An 18010-nucleotide genomic window follows, 5' to 3' on the forward strand; every position below is an offset into this window, starting at 1 on the left:
TTCCTGATAAGGCAATGGCACTCATGCACTTTTCATTTTGGAAATTAAGCAGGGAGAGGGGCATGGGGATAGCCAGATTTTTTGTTGGGGGGGGGGGACAGAACCTTTGTTTGCTATGTGTATTTATTGAATTGTATTGATTGGGGGGCAGCTGCCCCCCTTGGCTATGCCCATGGAGAGAGGGTGAGTCTCAAGGATTTGAGAGGGGTCAAGTGGCTCCCTCTGGTCACACGTCCTCCATGACCTTTCTGCTCTGGCTTTGCAGATCTAGAGGATTGTGCACACCCACACAGAACTACCCCCGCCCCCACGTTCCCTTCCTGAGATCTGGACCACGAGAAGCCAGGCCCGAAGCACAACCCGAGAGCCAAACACTTTAAAAAACATTTTATTTTGGTTTTGTTTCCTAAAAACTTGTTCTGAACTCCAGGAAGCTCACAAGTTGTAATGTCCTTCCAGTATTTGCTACATCGAGTCTGCCTCCCTCTTGAAGGAGCTGTGAAACAGAGCCTCCAGGGTGCGAACGTAGAGATCTCCTTTCCTGAAAGCTGAGAGGGCGGGACTGAGCCAAGATCTTTGCTGCTGCACCTGTTGCCACAGCATCCCATCCTGACAGCACAGCCAGTCACCTCCAGCATCTAGCACCCAACTGCAAGGGGTGTTGAGGAGCCTTTGCTCAGGAGGCGTCACCATGCCAGGCCAGCCTGGTCTGGCCGGGCCTTTGGTGCCATACTGTCTTTTAGGAGCAGACAAATAAATAATGAGTCTCTGGATCCTGGCAGCTTCCTGGTGCTGGGCCACATCCTGTCTGCCCTGGATACCAGTGGGGGGAAGTGCTAACGTCCAGTCCAATGCCTAACTGGCCAATGAAATCCAGTCTGGGCCAGCGAGGCGTCTTATCCGAGACGGAGGCGGAAAGTGGCAATCTCCATGGGGTCCAGGTGGACAGAGGTGCTGTTGGGGGAGGTCGTGGCCAGCGGGTACATAAGTGTCAAGGAGAAGGGCTGCAGGGAGGCCAGTTCAAGGCCCTGGAAGAGGCCACCCAGGGATAGCTGGTGGGGACACAAGAGGTTAAGAGAGGGGGGTCAGCGCAAAAACAGACTCCAGTCCACGCATGCCAGAGGGAAGCAGCCTACCATTCAGTCAAGAAAGCAAAGCCCAGCATCATTGGCTGCCTCCTGCAGTAGCCCAAGGAACCCATCCTTCCACCCTCCCCACAGCACCAGAGCTCTTGCTCCCTCTCCCATGGGTTGCCCATTCCTGCCCCTCTCTCCCTCAGAGGCCCCATGGCATCTCCCTGCTTACTGTGCCGTGGGTGGTGGTGCAGTTGAATCCCAAGTTCCTGGCCTCCAGGCCACAGTCAAAGCCCTTTCGGTGCAGGATCAGAGCCGTCTCAGTGGAGGGCAGTGAATCGTCCTGGAGAGAAAGGCATGGGTGTTGGTCATAGAAGTGGGCGGGGAGAGAAAGTGCAGGGGAGAAGCAGGCAGAGGCTGGGTCAGGGTGAGCTGTGATTCCCACACTGGGCAAATGATTCTTTTTGTCCCTTCTAATGTTAACTGGCTCCTGGTACATTTCTGAGCACAATTCAAAGTGTTGGTGCTGACCTTTAATGCCCTAAATTGCCTCAGCCCAGTATACCTGGGCCTTTTTCATAGTGGCACCTGCCCTGTGGAACGCCCTCCCATCAGATGTCAAGAAGATAAATAACTATACAACTTTTAGAAGATATTGAAAACTTTAAGAAGGCAGCCCTGCATCGGGAGCTTTTTAATGTTTGATGTTTTATTATGTTATAGAAGCCGCCCAGAATATACCCCAGCCAAATGGGTGGGGCATATTATTATTATTATTATTGTTGTTGTTGTTGCGCTTATAGAAAGCTGTGATTGATCCCCACCCAGGGGGCAACTCACCTCTCCTTGCAGGGTGCGCAGGTTGAGAAGATGGAAGTCACAAGGCAGGGGGCCCGAGAGGGGCAGGAAGGGCCTCATGGTGGGGGGCGGTGGCTTCTCCTGGGCAACAGGCATCACCAGCACCTCAGCATTCAGCTGCATGGAGGTCAGGTGGCTGAGCAGAGATGGGAAACTCGTTGCCTGGTCAGCTTCCACCTGGGAAGGAAGGAAAGCCCAGCAATGACAGGCAGGTGGGTGTCCCACCCCCAGGGGCCAAAGATGCTCCGAGGGCCAGGAGGTCACCCACAGGAAGCCCGCCCTCCCGCCTTCTAAGCTATGATGGCCACTGAGCTAGGAGCCGGGCTACCACGCACACACGGGCACAGAGGTGGGCCCAGCAGCTACGTCACCACCAGCTAGCACACCAGACAGGGCCGGGCTTTACCTCTTGGCTGTTGGCCTTGTGGATGGGAAAGACCAAGTCTCTAAGCATGGAGGCCAGTTTGGAAAAGAAGCTGGAGCTCTGGGTGGAAATGGGGGCAGGGAGAGGGGCGGTGAGAACAGCCATGTTACAACACGATCCGAAGGCGCACAGCCCTTGCAGAGCAAGGAGGCCAGGAACAGGCCGTCTCGCCTGGGCTGGAGGGGCTCCTGGCACATGTGGGGGGGTAGGTTCCACCCCCCCAAACCCCCCTCTCTTTTACATGCTACTCAAGGCAACAGTCTGCTTCCCACTTCTCTTGTTTTGAAGCCAGCCTGCCAGGGACTTCCTTCTGCTGACTCTGCATGGTGTTTCTTCCCCTCACTGCTCACTGCTTTCTTCGGCTGCTCCATTTCACACACCCCAGGGCTGATCTCTGGGGGCATTCATGCTTCTCCCTAGGAGAAACTGACCACCCCACTCTCTCCACACTCAGTCTTCTGCCTTTTTACCAGTGGCTGACTGGTGGAACCACCTTTATGTCTCTACTGCAATTGTTCTGAAGGAGACCCTGCAGTTTGCCCTCTGAGAGCCAAAATCACTATTGCAAACACTGTTGGAATGTTTTGAATTTGTATTATCCAGCGTTATTTTGTACTTGCATGCATCTCTTTATTCTCGGGAGCCTTTCAGCTGAAACACAACAAAGCAATCCTGTCCCCAGGATGAAGAAACTCACTTCTTTCTCTTCCCAAACACAGCAGACAAAGATTGTGAGCGTTTTGTGTCTAGCCTGTTTGATCTGACTAAAGCGCTGCTGGAATGAACAAATGGGTGCTCTGCAGTGTGTTGCAGGCAGGAGTTCCAAGGAAGAGTGAGGGAAAGGGCAATATGCTGAACATCCTGGCATGGAGTAATACTTCATGCAACAGGGCAAATGTAGGGATTTTGAGCTAGCTCAAGGTTCCATCAGCCTGGGACGGGTGGTAGAACGTAAGACTTTTATCATGCAAGATGAACTCCCAGCTATGGGATCATCCATGTGGGAACTGCTGTGGCTTCCCAAACACAAAGGAAAATGCTTCCTTAGGGGTGCTTGCAAGAGGTGCTGATGCCCAGGAGATTGGCAAGCAGAAGCAGCCCAGTGCCACTCTTGAGCTGTAGGGCTGGCCTGGGCCCCAAAGGAGCCTCAGATTTCGTGTCCTTCTGAACGTATCAGATCAAACTCTGCACGTTTATTGGCACTCTGAAAAACCCAAGTCAACTAGCAAGGGAGAGACAGGTGCCTGGGCAGAGTGGCCAGATGCAAGGGGTGCTGAGCACCCAGTCCTTGTACCTTGCTTGCCGCGCTGTGTCGCTCCAGGAGGAGGCGGAAGCGGTTGCAGGTCCGCTTGTTGTCCTTCAGACCTTGCCCGAGGCCACGGTTGTCATCCTGCATGAGGCGCCGGTCCAGAATCACCTCCAGCTGGCCTGGAAGTTGAACCGGGGAAGGGAGAGGAAGGAAAGGGGGGGAAGTAAGAGGAGCTCCAACCTAGACAGGTGACCCACTTCCGACACACAGGCGGATCCTGCCAGCGCAACAGCAGCTGCTGAAGCCCCAACACAGACCCCCTGCGGCTGATCTCCCATCCCACAAACTGCTCCTCCTCCCCACTCAGGCTTCTGGCTCAGTCCCAGGAGACCCTACTATCCCTAGAAATCAGAAGAACAGAAGAGTCTGCTGAATCAGGCCCATCTAGTCCAGCATGCTGTTCTCACAGTGGCCAGTCAGATGCCTGTGGGAAGCCTGCAAGCAGGATCCGAGCACAAGGGGACTTTCTCCCCTCCTGTAGTCTCCAGCAACTGCAGTTCAGAAGCATTGCTGCCTCCAATTGTGGAGGCAGAGCACAGCCAACCTGTCTACTAGCAGCCATCAATAGCCCTCTCTTCCATGAATTTCTCCACCCATCTTTTAAAGCCATCTAGGTTGGTGGCCATCCCTGCCTCCTGTGGGAGCGAGTTTCACAGTTGAATCTGCCTTGCAGGAAGAAGGATTTTCTTTCCTCTGTTCTGCATCATCCAGCTTTCAGCTTCACAGGATGTCTGCATCCTAGTGTCTTGGGAGAAGGAGAAGTCCCAGGCCTGGTGCTTCCCGTCTGCAGCCACCCCAGGAGAGACAGCTTTGCCCACTGTCCCAATCCACTAACCACTGCTGAGGCTGGAGACGCCCAAGGCTTGGGCCGTGTGCAGCGTCAGGCGGCTCCGTGCATCTTGGATGTAGGCCATGACCGGCATGGGGTAGAAGTTGGCCTGGAGAGGCAGCTTCTTCAGGTACTGGCGGGGCTGGATCTGCCAGGAGAGGAGAGTGCTGAGAAGCCAAGGGGGCAGGCAGTCCCTCTCCAGCCTCTTCGCAAGGGCGGCAGGGTGTGTGCGTGTTTTCAGCCTCCCTCCCTGCCCATTACCTGAAAGCCGTTCAGGTCAGTGAAGAAAGTGCCTTTGCTCTCAATATCTGTGCTAAATCGCAAGGCCAGCTCCTTGTTGATGTGGTCTCGGATGTCCACCAGGCAGGAGATCTCTAGGGACAGGCCGTCGACCCCTGCAGGGAGGAGCTCAAATCAAGCAATGATGGGAAGCAGGGCTTGCCTGCCTGCCCATGAGGCAGGTGGAGGCAGCCGCCTTGGGTGACCAAAGTCCAAGAGGAGGTGCTCCCATGGGATCCGCAGCTGCTCCACCACCACTGTCGCTGGCGGAGAAGTGGTGCTGGCAGTGGCTTCTGCCATTGTTGTTGCTACTTTATGGCTGCCACCCTGGTAAGGGAGGCTTTGGCGGGGGCAGCACAGTGGGGTGGGGTGGCACCTTCCCTTGTCGCTTCAGGCGGCAAAACAGGATGAATCGCCCCTAAGGCAGGGATGGGACAAGCTCTCCACTGCTGCTCTCTCCCAGTCCCCAAAGCCCCATACCTGCCACGTTGTACAGCCGGACCACCTCCTGGATGTGCTGGTAGTAAACGGCCACCTCTGAGAAAAAGGGTCCCTCAGTCACCCGCACCACAGGGGGGTCCTTGGGGACATAGGGCTGCAAGGGAGAGGAACATCAAGGAACTCTCTGCCACTAGAGATTCAGCAGATGCCTCCCAAGCAAACTGTTTAAACACCTGCTGATTATTTTTTTTAATTCTGCCAGGCCTATGTAAGCAATTCAGAGCAATTCCTCCCACAATGATTATCTGATTGTCAGTTTTTAGCTTTTGCTCTGCTTTCACTGTATGGTATTATGTATTTTTGTTGAAAACCACCTTGATTTTGATTTTTTTAATGAAATTATGGCATGGTGGTGCTGTGGTCTAAACCACAGAGCCTAGGGCTTGCCGATCAGAAGGTTGGCGGTTCGAATCCCTGCGACGGGGTGAGCTTCCATTGCTCAGTCCCTGCTCCTGCCAACCTAGCAGTTCAAAAGCACGTCAAGTGCAAGTAGATAAATAGGTACTGCTCAAGCGGGAAGGTAAACGGTGTTTCCATGCGCTGCTCTGGTTCGCCAGAAGTGGCTTAGTCATGCTTGCCACATGACCCAGGAAAACTGTTTGCGGACAAACGCCGGCTCCCTCATCTAGTAAAGCGAGATGAGCACCACAACCCCAGAGTCGTTCGCCTGGACTTAACGGTCAGGGGTCCCTTTACCTTTACCTAACATTCTAAATACAGTGGTACCCCGCAAGACAAACGCCTCGCAAGACGGAAAACCTGCTAGACGAAAGGGTTTTCCGTTTTGGAGGCGCTTCGCAAAACAAATTTCCCTATGGGCTTGCTTCGCAAGACGACAGCCCATAGGGAAATCTCCGGGACAGCGGGGAAGCGCAGCGCGTCTTCCCCACTGTCCTCGGACCTCCTCCCGCCGCCCGGCATCGGAACGAAGCTCCGATGCCGGGCGGGGGGGGGGACGCCTCCTCCCGCCGCCCGGCATCGGAACGAAGCTCCGATGCCGGGCGGGGGGAGGGACGCCTCGTCCCGCCGCCCGGCATCGGAACGAAGCTCCGATGCCGGGCGGGGGGGGGAACGCCTCCTCCTGCCGCCCGGCATCGGAACGAAGCTCCGATGCCGGGCGGGGGGGCGGGGACACCTTCTCCCGCCGCCCAGCTTCAGATGGCTTTCCTGAAGACTTGGCGTGGGAGGAGGGTTTTCCTTCCCACCGCCAACATTCAGAATGCTGTTCTGAATTTTGGCGGTGGGGAGGAAAAACCCTCCTCCCACGCAAGCCCCGGGAACAGAGGGAAAGCGCTGCGTGCCTTCCCCTCTGTTCCCGTACCTGTCCTGAAGGCTTGCAGTGTGGAGAAAAGCCCTTCTCCGCACCGCCAGCCTGGCAAGCGGTTTCCCTAGGAACGCATTAATTGATTTTCAATGCATTCCTATGGGAAACCGTGCTTCGCAAGACGAAAAACTCGCAAGAAGAAAAAACTTGCGGAACGAATTAATTTCGTCTTGCGAGGCACCACTGTAAATAAATAACCAGAACAGGCAGGCGTTCTTACCAGGGGGAGGCTCTGGATTTCATTTCCCACCATTTCTAACCTGCCTTTTCTTACCTCCCTTTTCTTACCAAAGATGCCCCTTTACCAAGCATGGCATAGGTTGCCTGGAAGCCCAAGAATGAAGCAGACAGAGAGGAACGTTGGTCCACTTGGGAGATTTTCAGGGGCGGAATGTCTGACATGGAGGACTCCACCTCCCTTAAAGGCAGGAGTCCAGCCTGCCCTAACCTGGTGCCCTCCAGATGTTTTGAACTACATCTCTCATTAGCCACAGGGTACCGTATGGAAGTGCTGGCTGGGGCTGATGGGAACTGTGGTTCAAAATGTGTGGCCTGGCTATTTTGTCTTGAACCGCGTTTATAGTCCAAAAGAGAGGAAGTGGGCTGTCTCCTGTGCCAACCAGGACGATAATAATGCCAGCCACAGAAAGTGAGACACCAACACCTGGTCTAAGCTGGGAATCATTTTCCCCCAACCAGCCCACCTACCCGGGAGATGTCCTACCAACCCCAGCCCCCACGGGGGCTAGCCCTGCCCAGACCTTGGCTTCTCCGTCAGGCAGGAAGAGGTAGGCACCGCTTTTGTCTTTGGTGCTCCGGGTCCCATAGATGAGGAACTGTCTGCTCAGCTTCTGCTCCTGGGCGTCGCCTGCCCGGTGCACACTCTGCCAGGGAACAAGTGGAGTCCTGGTGAGCACAGGCCGTCAAGCTAAGCTGCACCTGCCCACCTGGTGGGCCCGTCCTCACCTTGAGGGAACCGCTGCCCCCAGAGAAGCAGGCTCGCATGTGCTGGTTCTCCAGGCAGAAGTCCTCTGTGGCTGTAGGGATGACCCGCACCGGGAAGGCCTCGTGTTTGTACACAGGGAGGTCGCGCCCGTGCAGGAAGAGGCGCACCGAGGACTTCAGCGTGTTGTGGCTGTCAAAGGACTTGCTCAGCTGCAGGATACTGAGGCCCAGTGCCGGCAGGCGCATGTTGATGGACACCTGTCAATCGGAGCACAGGGAAGGGCAGCAGCAGTTCCCATTGCTCCCCCCAAGCACACACATTCAATGCACTACAAGGGGCCCAGCAGCCACCAGGTGAGCAGCAGAATTCCCTGTACAAATCCTTGGGGAAGAGGCATGCCGGTAAGGTTTAGTGCGCCCCAATGGTAAACTCACAGGAGCAGCCCAATGGGAAGATGGGAGCCCATCAGCATGGAAGGGCACCTGGGCACCTTCTCTAGCCAATTTCCACCTCTGACAACGAAGAGCCTGGTGGCATCTAGAAGATTATCAAGCTATGGCATTCCTAAGCCCCAGGTGGCTGAACACCGTTGTCCCTACTTCCACCTTCCTTCCCTCCAGGCTCTACCTGGTAGACATCGGGGGCCATGTCTGTGGCAGAGGTCCACTGGGCGCTGAGCTGCACTGCTAGGGGCTGCCCCTCCTCATTGAGGACCCGGATACGAGGCGTGTTCACCAGCAGGGACACAATGCTCAGCCGCTCCTGCTCCAGGGGGTTAAACACTACCACGAACCTGCAACAGAGAACAGGGAGGTTGCAAGATTGGCCAGTTTGGTCCGTCCCTCCCAGGCTCAAGTCCGTAACCCCATGATGTCCCAGCCCAGGGCCCAGGATACCCGCTTCCCTGCTGTGTCTCCTGCCTGCTCCCCACCAAGGGCAACCCTCCGCCCCACTCACCCACCTGGGTGTTGCATCCAGCTTGATGATGGTTTTCTCTGGCAGGGAGTCCTGATTGAGGCGGGCCTCATCCTGGAAGAGAGAGAATGGGTCAGGCTGAGTGACCATGGGGTCTAGAAGCACAGGGTAAGACCTGGCTGGGGCCAGCTCATGAGCTGCAGCCCCCTTGCCATGGTCCCCTCTCCCTGGGGGCAGCAGAGCCAGGGGGCTCCCCACCCCACATCTTCTAGATCGCTCCCTCTGGGCACAGAGGAGCAGGGGGTGAGCTATGACTCACTGCGCCAAGGAAGGGCACCGCCAGGTCGTAATGGTAGGCCTCCTTATCTGCCAAGACCAGATAATGGGCAGCGTTGATGATGACCCGCTTGAGGTTCATTAGCGAGTGCAGAAGCCTAGAAGAGGATGGGGGAGGGGAGAGAAAGATGACCATGAGGCCATAGGGCACAGAGCCCCACTGCCACACCCTGGTTGCAGGGAACCCATGCCAGGCCTTACACACACCTGACCCCATAGTCCACTACCACTGCCTCCTTGGCAGTGCCAGTGATGGCATCGTGGTGCTGGAAGAGGCCCAGGTTGCGCCGTGCATCTGTCAGCATGGCGTAGTCTGAGAGCGGGTACTTGCTGTCCATGCCAGCGTGGCGGGCATGGCTGAGAGCCAGGCTGTACAAGATCTCGGCACCACTGGAGGCAAAGACGGGGTGGGGGGAAGAAAGAGGCTGTGAGTAAACCTTGTTCTCCCGGCAGAAGATGCCAGGCAGGGAGTCTCCTCCCTCCCCTCTGACCCCCCCCCCAGGCCCCTCACCGGAGATGAGCCTCCAGCACCCTGCCCATGCTCTTGTAGAAGGGCCGGGAGGTGTAGTAGCCAGTCCAGTAGTGGTCCTCTCGGTCCGCGTAGGAGAAGAAGTCCCCACTGACCACAGGGAAGCCAGGTGGGCGCATTCCAGGGACGATGCCCACTTGCTTGTACAAGGCGTCAAAGTAATCCGAGAGGGTCCCAAACTGTGCCTGTGGGGGAGGCATAAGCTGAAACTGCATCAGAAACCTTGGGGGGGGGAGACACCCAGTACCTTGGGATGGTGGGGTGGCCCCATGCATGGCAGGAGAAGAAACTGCCCCCCAGAGCCCCATAAGGAGACTCCACCTGAAGGATCTGGAATAAGGCGCTCTGCAGCAGCCACCTCTTTATCCTAAGGGGGCAAACCACCCCACCTTTTCCCAGGAAGAGCCCCACTTGAGCCAAGGTGGCTGTACCTGCACATGGAGATCCGGGTGGGCGTTGAGGAAGTCAAAGAGGCGCTGATAGTTGAGGAACTGGGCATCCCACTCCTGGGGCTTGTCGTAGCGGAAGTCATCCCCCAGCGGCACCAGGAGCACTTTGCTGCGGTACAGCTTGGACTTCTTGCGGTACTGGTCAAGCAGGAGCTGTGCCCTGAAGAGAGGGTGTGTGGTCAACAACCAGGACCAGGACATGCCTGTAGGCCTGGCTGACATGGTCTGATCTTCATGGCCAGAGCCAGAGAGACAGGAGGAGGCATCTAAACTATGGCCACCAACTTGGACAGCTCTAAAAGAGGGTCGGAAAAACTCAACAGGGGAGAAGGGTCTATCAATGGGTGCTGGCCACAATGGCTATGTTCTGCCTCTGAATACCAGCTGCTAGAAAGCACAAGTGGGGAGAATGCTGTTGCGCTCTGGCCCTGCTTGGAGGCTTCCATAGAGCACCTGGCTGGCCACTGTGGGAACAAGATGCAGGACTAGATGGGCCTGTCCCAGCAGCCAGGCTCTTCTTAGGAGATGCTGGAATCAGGAGGAGGAGGCAGTTGGACAAATGGTCCCCAAGCACTCTGGGCTCTGTGGGGGTTGCATCATCCCTGGAGGCACAGAACCCAGCTAGGAGAGCAGAGGGCAGGTGGTCGATGGAAGAAGCAAGCAGGACCACCACCCCAAGGAACCAAGGATGACCATGAGAAGCCACTCACCGCTCAGCCACATTGGCACTGGTGATGGCCTTGGGGGGCACTTTCCAGGGGCAGTTGATGCGCCCCCCTGGCAAACGTTTGAAGTCGAACTGGCAGCAGATCTTGGGGTCGGGACCGCAGGTGTGGGGAACGTCGTAGCTGTAGAAGGGCATCATGTGGCACAGGATATCGGTGCTGGAGTCAGGATCTGAGGGGGTCAATGCCAGCGTCACTCAGGAAGGGCCCCGGGCAAACAGAGACTCAGGAACTGTCAGGAAGAACTTTCGCCTGCCACCCGCAATGCAGACACACCAGCAACCCACAACAGCACACACCAGGCAAGGGAGGAGTCCAGAGCCCCACATAATGTGTGTGTGGAGCAAACGACTCCCGGTGGCCGGTGCTGACTGCAGTGGGAGGAAGCCCCAACTGTGGGGACGAGGGACAAAGGATGCATTGGCCCCTAATGAGTGGGTGGAGGACACTGGCAGCCAGCTGCTCCAGCTGCCAGGCTGTGAGGGGTTCGCAGGCAAGACTCTGCAGAGCCAAAAAGGGAGGCTGGGGCATAAACAATCCAGGGGCCTCCACTCACACACCCCTCACCCCAACTCTGCCGCCACATGAACTCCAGATTCTGGGTTGCTGCAAAATGTTTCTTGATGGCGTAGTGGACCCGCTGGATGAGCATGCTGGTCAGATTGGCACGACGCAGCAGGTAAGGCATGGTGGAGCTGTGGCCAAAGGGGTCCACTGCCCAGCCAGAGCGCGGTGTCACCCCTGAAGAGCAAAGAGAAAAGGCAGGCGTCAGCAGCAGAAAAGGCAAGGGCCTGTGTTTCAGTCGCTGTAACCTGCCCCACTTCAAACACACTTGAGATTCTGAAGAGCCATGTGAAACAGGAGGCTTGAATGCAGACCCGAGTTATAATGTGGCATGCCCTGTACAGTGGTACCTCAGGTTACAGACGCTACAGGTTACAGACTCCGCTAACCCAGAAATTGAACCTCGGGTTAATAAGTTTGCTTCAGGACAAGAACAGAAATCGTGTGGTGGCGGCACAGCGGCAGTTGGAGGCCCCATTAGCTAAAGTGGTACCTCAAGTTAAGAACAGTTTCTTTGCCTGATAATAAGTGTTGGAAATGCAAAGAAACTGAAGGTACTTTTTATCACCTTTGGTGGACGTGCCCGAAGATTAAGGCTTTCTGGGAAATGATATATAACGAAATGAAAAAGGTACTTAAATGTACTTTCCTTAAGAAACCAGAGGCCTTTCTCTTGGGCATTTTCGGCCAATTGGTGTCAAAGAAAGACAGAACTTTTTTTATGTATGCTACAACAGCAGCAAGAATACTCATTGCAAAGTATTGGAAGACACAAGATCTACCCACTCTGGAAGAATGGCAGATGAAGGTGATAGACTACATGGGACTGGCTGAAATGACTGGCAGAATCCGTGACCAGGGGAAAGAGACGGCGGATGAAGACTGGAAGAAATTTAAAATTTATCTTAAGAAATATTGTAAAATTAAGGAATGCTAAAATGTTGAGGTTTTGGAAAAAAGGGGATTACAGCTGCAAAAGATTAAGTAAAAGAAAATAATAAGGGAAAATTGGATAAAACCAAGGGGTAGGATTTGCTGAAACAAATTTGGAAATTGGGCTGCAGAAAGGGGGGGTATGGGGAAGTCGGTGAAGTAAGGTTTAAGAAAGAAAGGATTGGAAATTATATGTGTTTGTGTGTTTGTTTGTTTGTTTGTTTGTTTGTATTGTATAATGTTTGTGTTTATAAAAACTGTGAAAAACCAATAGTTTGTTTTTTTTTAAGTGAAGAACAGTTTCAGGTTAAGAATGGACCTCCAGAACGAATTAAGTTCTTAACCCGAGATACCACTGTATCTTGTATCCTACACACAGCAGAGGGCTTCACTATCCCCATCCAGTCTGCAGACCTCCATGGTGCTTCTCTCTATTCTATACCTCCCAGCACTCTCAGAGCTTCTGCCCGGCTCAAGCACTGACTGTCAGAACAAATGTGGCTGGTGCCACCCTGCCACCCCTGATCCGCCCGCCCCCCAAACTTGGCCCAGTCTGTGCACAGCACTCACCAATGTTCTTCTCCAGCCACTGGTGACCCTCAATGAGCTGGTCAATCATGGCAAAGTAGTGGGAATTGGCTTCATCTGGCATCACCCACCCGCCAGTTGCCATTTCTAGCTGCCCATTGCCCACAAGCCTGTGAAGGAGAGGTCAGGGTCAGAGGCAACCACCATCAACAGCAGCAGCAGCAACAGCAGCCCAAGAGTGGACCTTCCCACAGAGGAGGCAATCAATCAAGTCTGCCACATGAATATCAAGCCTACTTCAGGATACAACACTAATACCTCATATCAAACGTAACTGATCTGTAGAAAAGGCTTTACAATGTGAAAAAAGAGACAATGCATGTACTTTTGTGTATTGGGATAATCTTTAATAAAAATTATCTTCTTTTTTAAAAAAATAACTTACTTCAGCAAGATTTCTTATTTGCATGAAGTATGTTCTTTCCATAAACATTTATGTTGTTGTTATTATTTATTAAATTTCTATACCACCCTTCGTCCGTGGATGTCAGGGTGGTTCACAACATAAAAATACAAGAACTGTGTACGCCACACCTTGAGCTCTTTGGAGGAAAGGTGGAATATAAATGCCTTTTTTAAAAAATGAAAGAAATATTGTCCTAAACATCTTCCTACCAACCATCCTAAGAGAAGGGGAAACGATGAGAGTTAACCCCTTCCTCCCCTCTTGTTACCTGCGGACAGCAGCCCGTTTCTGGGCGCTGATGTTGTCCCACCATTTAGAGAAGAAGGAGATTTCGGACCAGATGAAGCGTCGTCGAGGATCCTCCTGCAGCTTCACCACCATGCTGTTGAGGATGTGCTGCGTCTGGTCAAAGTAATACTTGTCAAATGTCTTGATCCAGCCTTGGGGAAGCAGAAAAGGGAACATCACTGCAGTCCTGTTTAGAGCAGCCTTCCTCAACAATTGCCCTCCAGGCACTGGACTACAACTCCCATCAACCCCTTGACGGCACAGCCAATGGCCGCCAGATTGGAAGAAGGTCAACATACCTCCACCTGCACACACATTTTGCTTCCTATCTTGGGTTCTACAAGTGTTAGAGACTCTGGGGATTGTGGCTCACTGAGGTGAGGAGGTTGCGACTGAACCCCCTTGCCTTGCCTGCAGATGCTCCTGGCTACAAATGAGCCTCTCACCAAGCAATGGGGGAATGCTGCCTGGTGCCCCCCAGCTTGCTTACCTGGGTCGTTGTGGGAATGTGGCACCACAAACACTTGCAGTGGTTCAGCATCCCATTCGTGTGGCTCATAAGTGATATCAAAGCCTTGCTTCCACACCCCGCCATCCTGGTTGTCATAGGGGAGCAACGCAGACACAGCCAACATCTGGGAAAGGACAAGTGTCAAACCGAGGCATAGCAATGGAAGAGTCTCCTTTCCACCCACCCCAAGCCAGTCTGCCCTTAGCAGCCTCGTAGCTCAGGGCACCAGCTACTCCCCTTGCCTTAGGAGGCCCTGGGTCCTGCTTGTGGGCTGCCCGCCGGGGCATCTGGGTAGCCACCGTGGGAAACAGATGCAGGACAAGATGGGTCACTGGTGGTGTAAATGACTATCATACTTTGAAAAGCTCAATGGATCAAGTTCATCCATTTTGTTGAATTAATAGTTTTAATTGGATTTTGAATAAACGTGCAATTAATTGTTACTGTCCTGAATTTATTTGTATTATTATCTTCAGCGCTTTTTTCCTAAAAAAATAATTTTTAGGGGTACTCTTATTTTCCTACTCATACTGAAATACTACCCCCCTCAATGAGGCCAAAAATATTTAGGGGTATGCATACCCCTGCGCCCCCTCCCCCGAAAAAGCATTGATTATCTTCCTTAATGTGTTGTGAAAACTACTGTTCTGAATACTCCTTTTCATAGAGGAGAAGTGTCACTGGGAATGAGTTTAGGGTAGCATACTTTTGGGAACCTCTGTGCTGTCATGTGAACACCAAAGGCACAGGGGTCCTGCTTCCAATCACAAGCGCTATGTTCTCCCTCCACCAAATAACACCAATTGTTGGAAATGGCAGGAGGGGAGAGAGTGCTCTTGTGCTCAGATTCAGCCCCAGAGGTATCTGAGGCATCTGGAGGACACTGCAAGAACAGGGTGCTTGGCTGGATGGGGCCCCCTTTGGGCTGATCCAGCAGCAACTAGGTGCTTCTCATGCTCTTCACTCCTCTTCCCCCCTCCAACTCTTTCAGGCAGCACCGTTTACACAGTCCTGTCCCCCACCCCCAACCCAGCTGACCTGCAGGTCTTCCTTCTGGCTGTTGCTCTTCAGTGCAAACTGACAATCCTGAGAGGAGATGGAGTAGAAGCTGGGCCGGCTCTCGGGAGGCAGGACCCAGGAGCCATTGGGCATGTGGAAAGGCAGCACCACCGGCTGGCCCTCTGCGTTGGCCGTCAGCTCCAGCACGGAGTCCTTGATGTGGCTGATGATTTCGTGGTTCTCCTCCAGGAGCTGCTCCAGCTGTTCAATCCGGTTCTGCAACACCGAAATCTGGCTCTGTGCGGGGGCGGGGGAGAGGACGAGGAGCAGAAGAGGTGGCAGAAGTAGGAGGAAGTTGTGAGCAGCCTGCCAACACTCAAGGCTGCCTGCCTTCTTCCTTGCCTCCCTTTGCCAAACATTGCCTGGCTGAGTGAAAAGGGATGTCCAGCGTGGCACGGCCTCCTTTCCACTCTTGCCAGCAGTTGTGCAAGTGCAGCCAAGGGACTTAGGCTGGGGAGGAGGTCTTTAGAGTGTGGCGGGGGGGGGGGTGCCGCTCTTCTCTGACCCTGCCGCTTCGGACCAGAGATTGAGCCACTGCTGCGGAGACAGTCAGGGACCCCAACCCACTAAGTCACTCTTGGAAGCCCTTGGCAGTGGCTCCTGTGGCTCTACAAAGGGCACAAAGAGGGAAAAGCAGCAGGTGGGAGGAAGGTCTTGCCCGCAACACACTTACCCTGGGGAAATTGCCCCCATTCTGGTGCCGAGCAGGATCATGCTGGACCCTGTCCAGCATCAGATAGAGGGAGAAGACAGCCACACAGAAGATGGCTGCCCCACACACCGTCACCTGCTTCTTCAGCTTCATCCCGGGGGTGCCAGAGGGAACATCTGCAAGCAAGTCAGGACAGGACACAGGTGTAGGCATCAGTCCAGGCGGGGGCACTTCTCCGGGCACTCCCCCTTTGGGCTCCCTTTTGCAACAGTGCAGCCCCCTCCCACCCCACAAGGCCAAGGACCCCCATCTCCCCCGAGATCTCTCCTGTACCAGGGAGGCCTTGCCCAGGCAAAGAAGGCTGCCTGGCACTGCCCAGCCCCTGCTCCTTCAACAGCAGGACTTGGTGGGGCTGCCGGGCCTTTCAGCTCGCTGCCCCACCAGCCGAGGAGGGAGCCCAGTGGCGCCAGAAGCCGAAGCCGCCAGGCCTGCGCTGTCCAGCTGGGAAGGCACCGGCGCCCACTCACCTGGCCTGGCGCTGGAGGGGAAGCCGCGGCCTCTCCCTCGGCACCCAAGCGCTGCCTGCAGCAGGCGCGGCTCCCGCAGGCCGAGCAAGCGCCGGCCGCAGCGGCCGCGATATTCTTAGCAGCTGCCGGGCCTGGAAAAGGAGGAGGAGCCGCGGAGCCGGGCCCGAGCGATGGGGCGCTCACAGCGGCTCGGGAGCTGCACTACCCGCTTTTCCTCGCCTGTGCCCGAGCGGGCAGCGCTGCAGGTTGCTCGGGCGCTCCGAGAGAGAGAGGGAAAGGCCGGCGCTCCGGCCAGCTGGAGGCGCATCGTCGCCGGGCACTGCTCGGCCCCTCCCGGCCCTGCGCCTCCCGAGCTGGAGTTCCCCGGGCCGCACGCAGCCCCGTCCCCGCCTCGGGGCTGGCCTTGGGGTGGGGAGAAGGCTTACTTCGGGGCAGGTCCTTTTCAGAGCAGGCGCCTCGGAGCAGCCCCGGCGTGCAGCCGACGCCGCCACCGGCCTCTCAGCGCAGGGCTGGCCATGGCGGAGGCGCAGCGAGAGCGCGCCGTCCCCGCACCCGCCGAGGCCACCAGCCTCCTTCCACACAAGCCCGCGGCGAGTCCCAAGACGGAGACCGGAGCCTGCCAACAGCTCTCTATTAATAGAGAGGAGGCTCTTCCCTCCAAGCTGGCGAAGGGCGCCGTCGGCGGGCCGGGCGATCACGTTTCAGGCAGCGAGAAAGAAGAGGCGGCGGCCGCTGGGCGGGCTGGGGCTGCTGGGAGTCGGAGTCCGAAATAGCGGGATCGCGGGGAGGCGAAGGAGCCTCCTGGTGTCTTCTGGATGCCCCGCTCCCAAGACCCTCCTGCTCCTGCTTGGGGGTTTCTCCCCATAGAATTGGGGCCCTGTGGCTTCCCCCCCACCCCGCATGTGCAGAAGGGACGAGGCGTGCAGGCAGAACCAGGCGTGGGTGGGTAGCTATTTATTTATTGCGTTTAAATCCCACCTTTTTTCTTTAAGGAGCTTAAAGTGGCATGCATGGTTCTCCCGCCTTCCAAAGCAAATCTTGTGAGGAAGGTTAGGCTGAAAGGCAGTGCCTGGCCCAAGCTTCCCCAATGAGCTTCATGGCTGAATGGGGGTTTTGAACTCTGTGGTTTCCTAGTTCAGCACATTGACCACTGACCCACCCCTGACTCTAGTTGAAGGGCCTGGCGGTGCCCATGACAATCCTGCTTGTCAGACTACGGAATGACTCTTCCGTTCCTCCTCCTCAGCCCTCCTGAGAAGCCCGCTGGGCTGGGCACAGGAGAAGGGCAGCTGCCTTGCCAGGCAGAGGGCAGCAGGCACTGCCAGTCAGTGTGGACAATACTGAGCTAGATGGGTTCTGTGTAAGGCAGCAGCATCCTGCCCACCTGTGATTTTTTGAAAGATCTGTATCACCTTCAGGGATGGTAAGTAGGCGGTAGCAGCAGCATTCACTGGGTTTTGAGCATAATCCCCTCTTTCTAGGCATCAGCTCTATCACTTTAACCCCTTCCCTTTGCAAATACTGTAAAGGTAAAGGTAAAGGTACCCCTGCCCGAACGGGCCAGTCTTGACAGACTCTGGGGTTTGTGCGCCCATCTCACATCTATTGGCCGGGGGCCAGCGCTGTCCGGGGACACTTCCGGGTCACGTGGCCAGCGTGACAAAGCTGCATCTGGCGAGCCAGCGCAGCACACGGAACGCCGTTTACCTTCCCGCTGGTAAGCGGTACCTATTTATCTACTTGCCCCCGGGGGTGCTTTTGAACTGCTAGGTGGGCAGGCGCTGGGACCGAGCAGCGGGAGCGCACCCCGCCGCGGGGATTCGAACCGCCGACCTTTCGATCGGCAAGCCCTAGGCGTTGAGGCTTTAGCCCACAGCGCCACCCGCCACCCGTTGCAAATACTGTAGAGTTGCTTTAACAGTACTGTATATCCATTGCAGCAAGGGATCCCCTGATCAAGGGTGGGAGGAGCATCTCACTCTTCC

The 18010-nt window shown here is 55.4% G+C and overlaps 1 protein-coding gene across 3 annotated transcripts; it reads right to left on the bottom strand.

Annotated features, from left to right (window-relative positions):
* Positions 1–372: 372 nt before the first annotated feature.
* On the bottom strand, positions 373–16597 carry MAN2A2 (mannosidase alpha class 2A member 2). Of its 3 annotated transcripts, XM_082198958.1 has the most exons (24): positions 16451–16597; positions 15520–15674; positions 14826–15083; positions 13767–13911; positions 13257–13428; positions 12565–12692; positions 11065–11238; positions 10483–10669; positions 9755–9932; positions 9306–9508; positions 9002–9184; positions 8778–8892; positions 8505–8572; positions 8171–8336; positions 7564–7800; positions 7359–7481; positions 5253–5367; positions 4755–4888; positions 4500–4641; positions 3650–3783; positions 2338–2415; positions 1914–2108; positions 1306–1416; positions 373–1052 (listed from the first exon to the last, which is right to left on the bottom strand). In XM_082198958.1, exons 2-24 carry the CDS (start codon positions 15649–15651, stop codon positions 897–899), a joined length of 3534 nt encoding a protein of 1177 aa, XP_082055084.1. In that variant the 5' UTR covers positions 15652–15674; positions 16451–16597; the 3' UTR covers positions 373–896. The 3 variants fall into 3 exon arrangements, with proteins under 3 accessions (XP_082055084.1, XP_082055082.1, XP_082055083.1); XM_082198956.1 differs by lacking the exon at positions 2338–2415 and having other exon boundaries at positions 16451–16595; XM_082198957.1 differs by lacking the exons at positions 2338–2415; positions 16451–16597 and adding an exon at positions 16026–16164.
* Positions 16598–18010: the final 1413 nt, after the last annotated feature.

The sequence above is a fragment of the Podarcis vaucheri genome, assembly GCF_965113315.1.
Source record: "Podarcis vaucheri genome assembly, chromosome: 14".
In the NCBI taxonomy this organism is placed as follows: domain Eukaryota; kingdom Metazoa; phylum Chordata; class Lepidosauria; order Squamata; family Lacertidae; genus Podarcis; species Podarcis vaucheri.

What these genes read in the sequence shown, in the direction of transcription:
- MAN2A2 (XM_082198958.1), bottom strand. Translation starts at nt 15,651, where the DNA reads ATGAAGCTGAAGAAGCAGGTGACGGTGTGTGGGGCAGCCATCTTCTGT. An exon ending in ATGGGGGCAATTTCCCCAGG is followed by an intron (nt 15,084 to 15,519) that starts GTAAGTGTGTTG and finishes GCCCCCGCACAG; the next exon opens with AGCCAGATTTCGGTGTTGCA. An exon ending in GTGCTGGAGGCTCATCTCCG is followed by an intron (nt 9,185 to 9,305) that starts GTGAGGGGCCTG and finishes CTTTGCCTCCAG; the next exon opens with TGGTGCCGAGATCTTGTACA.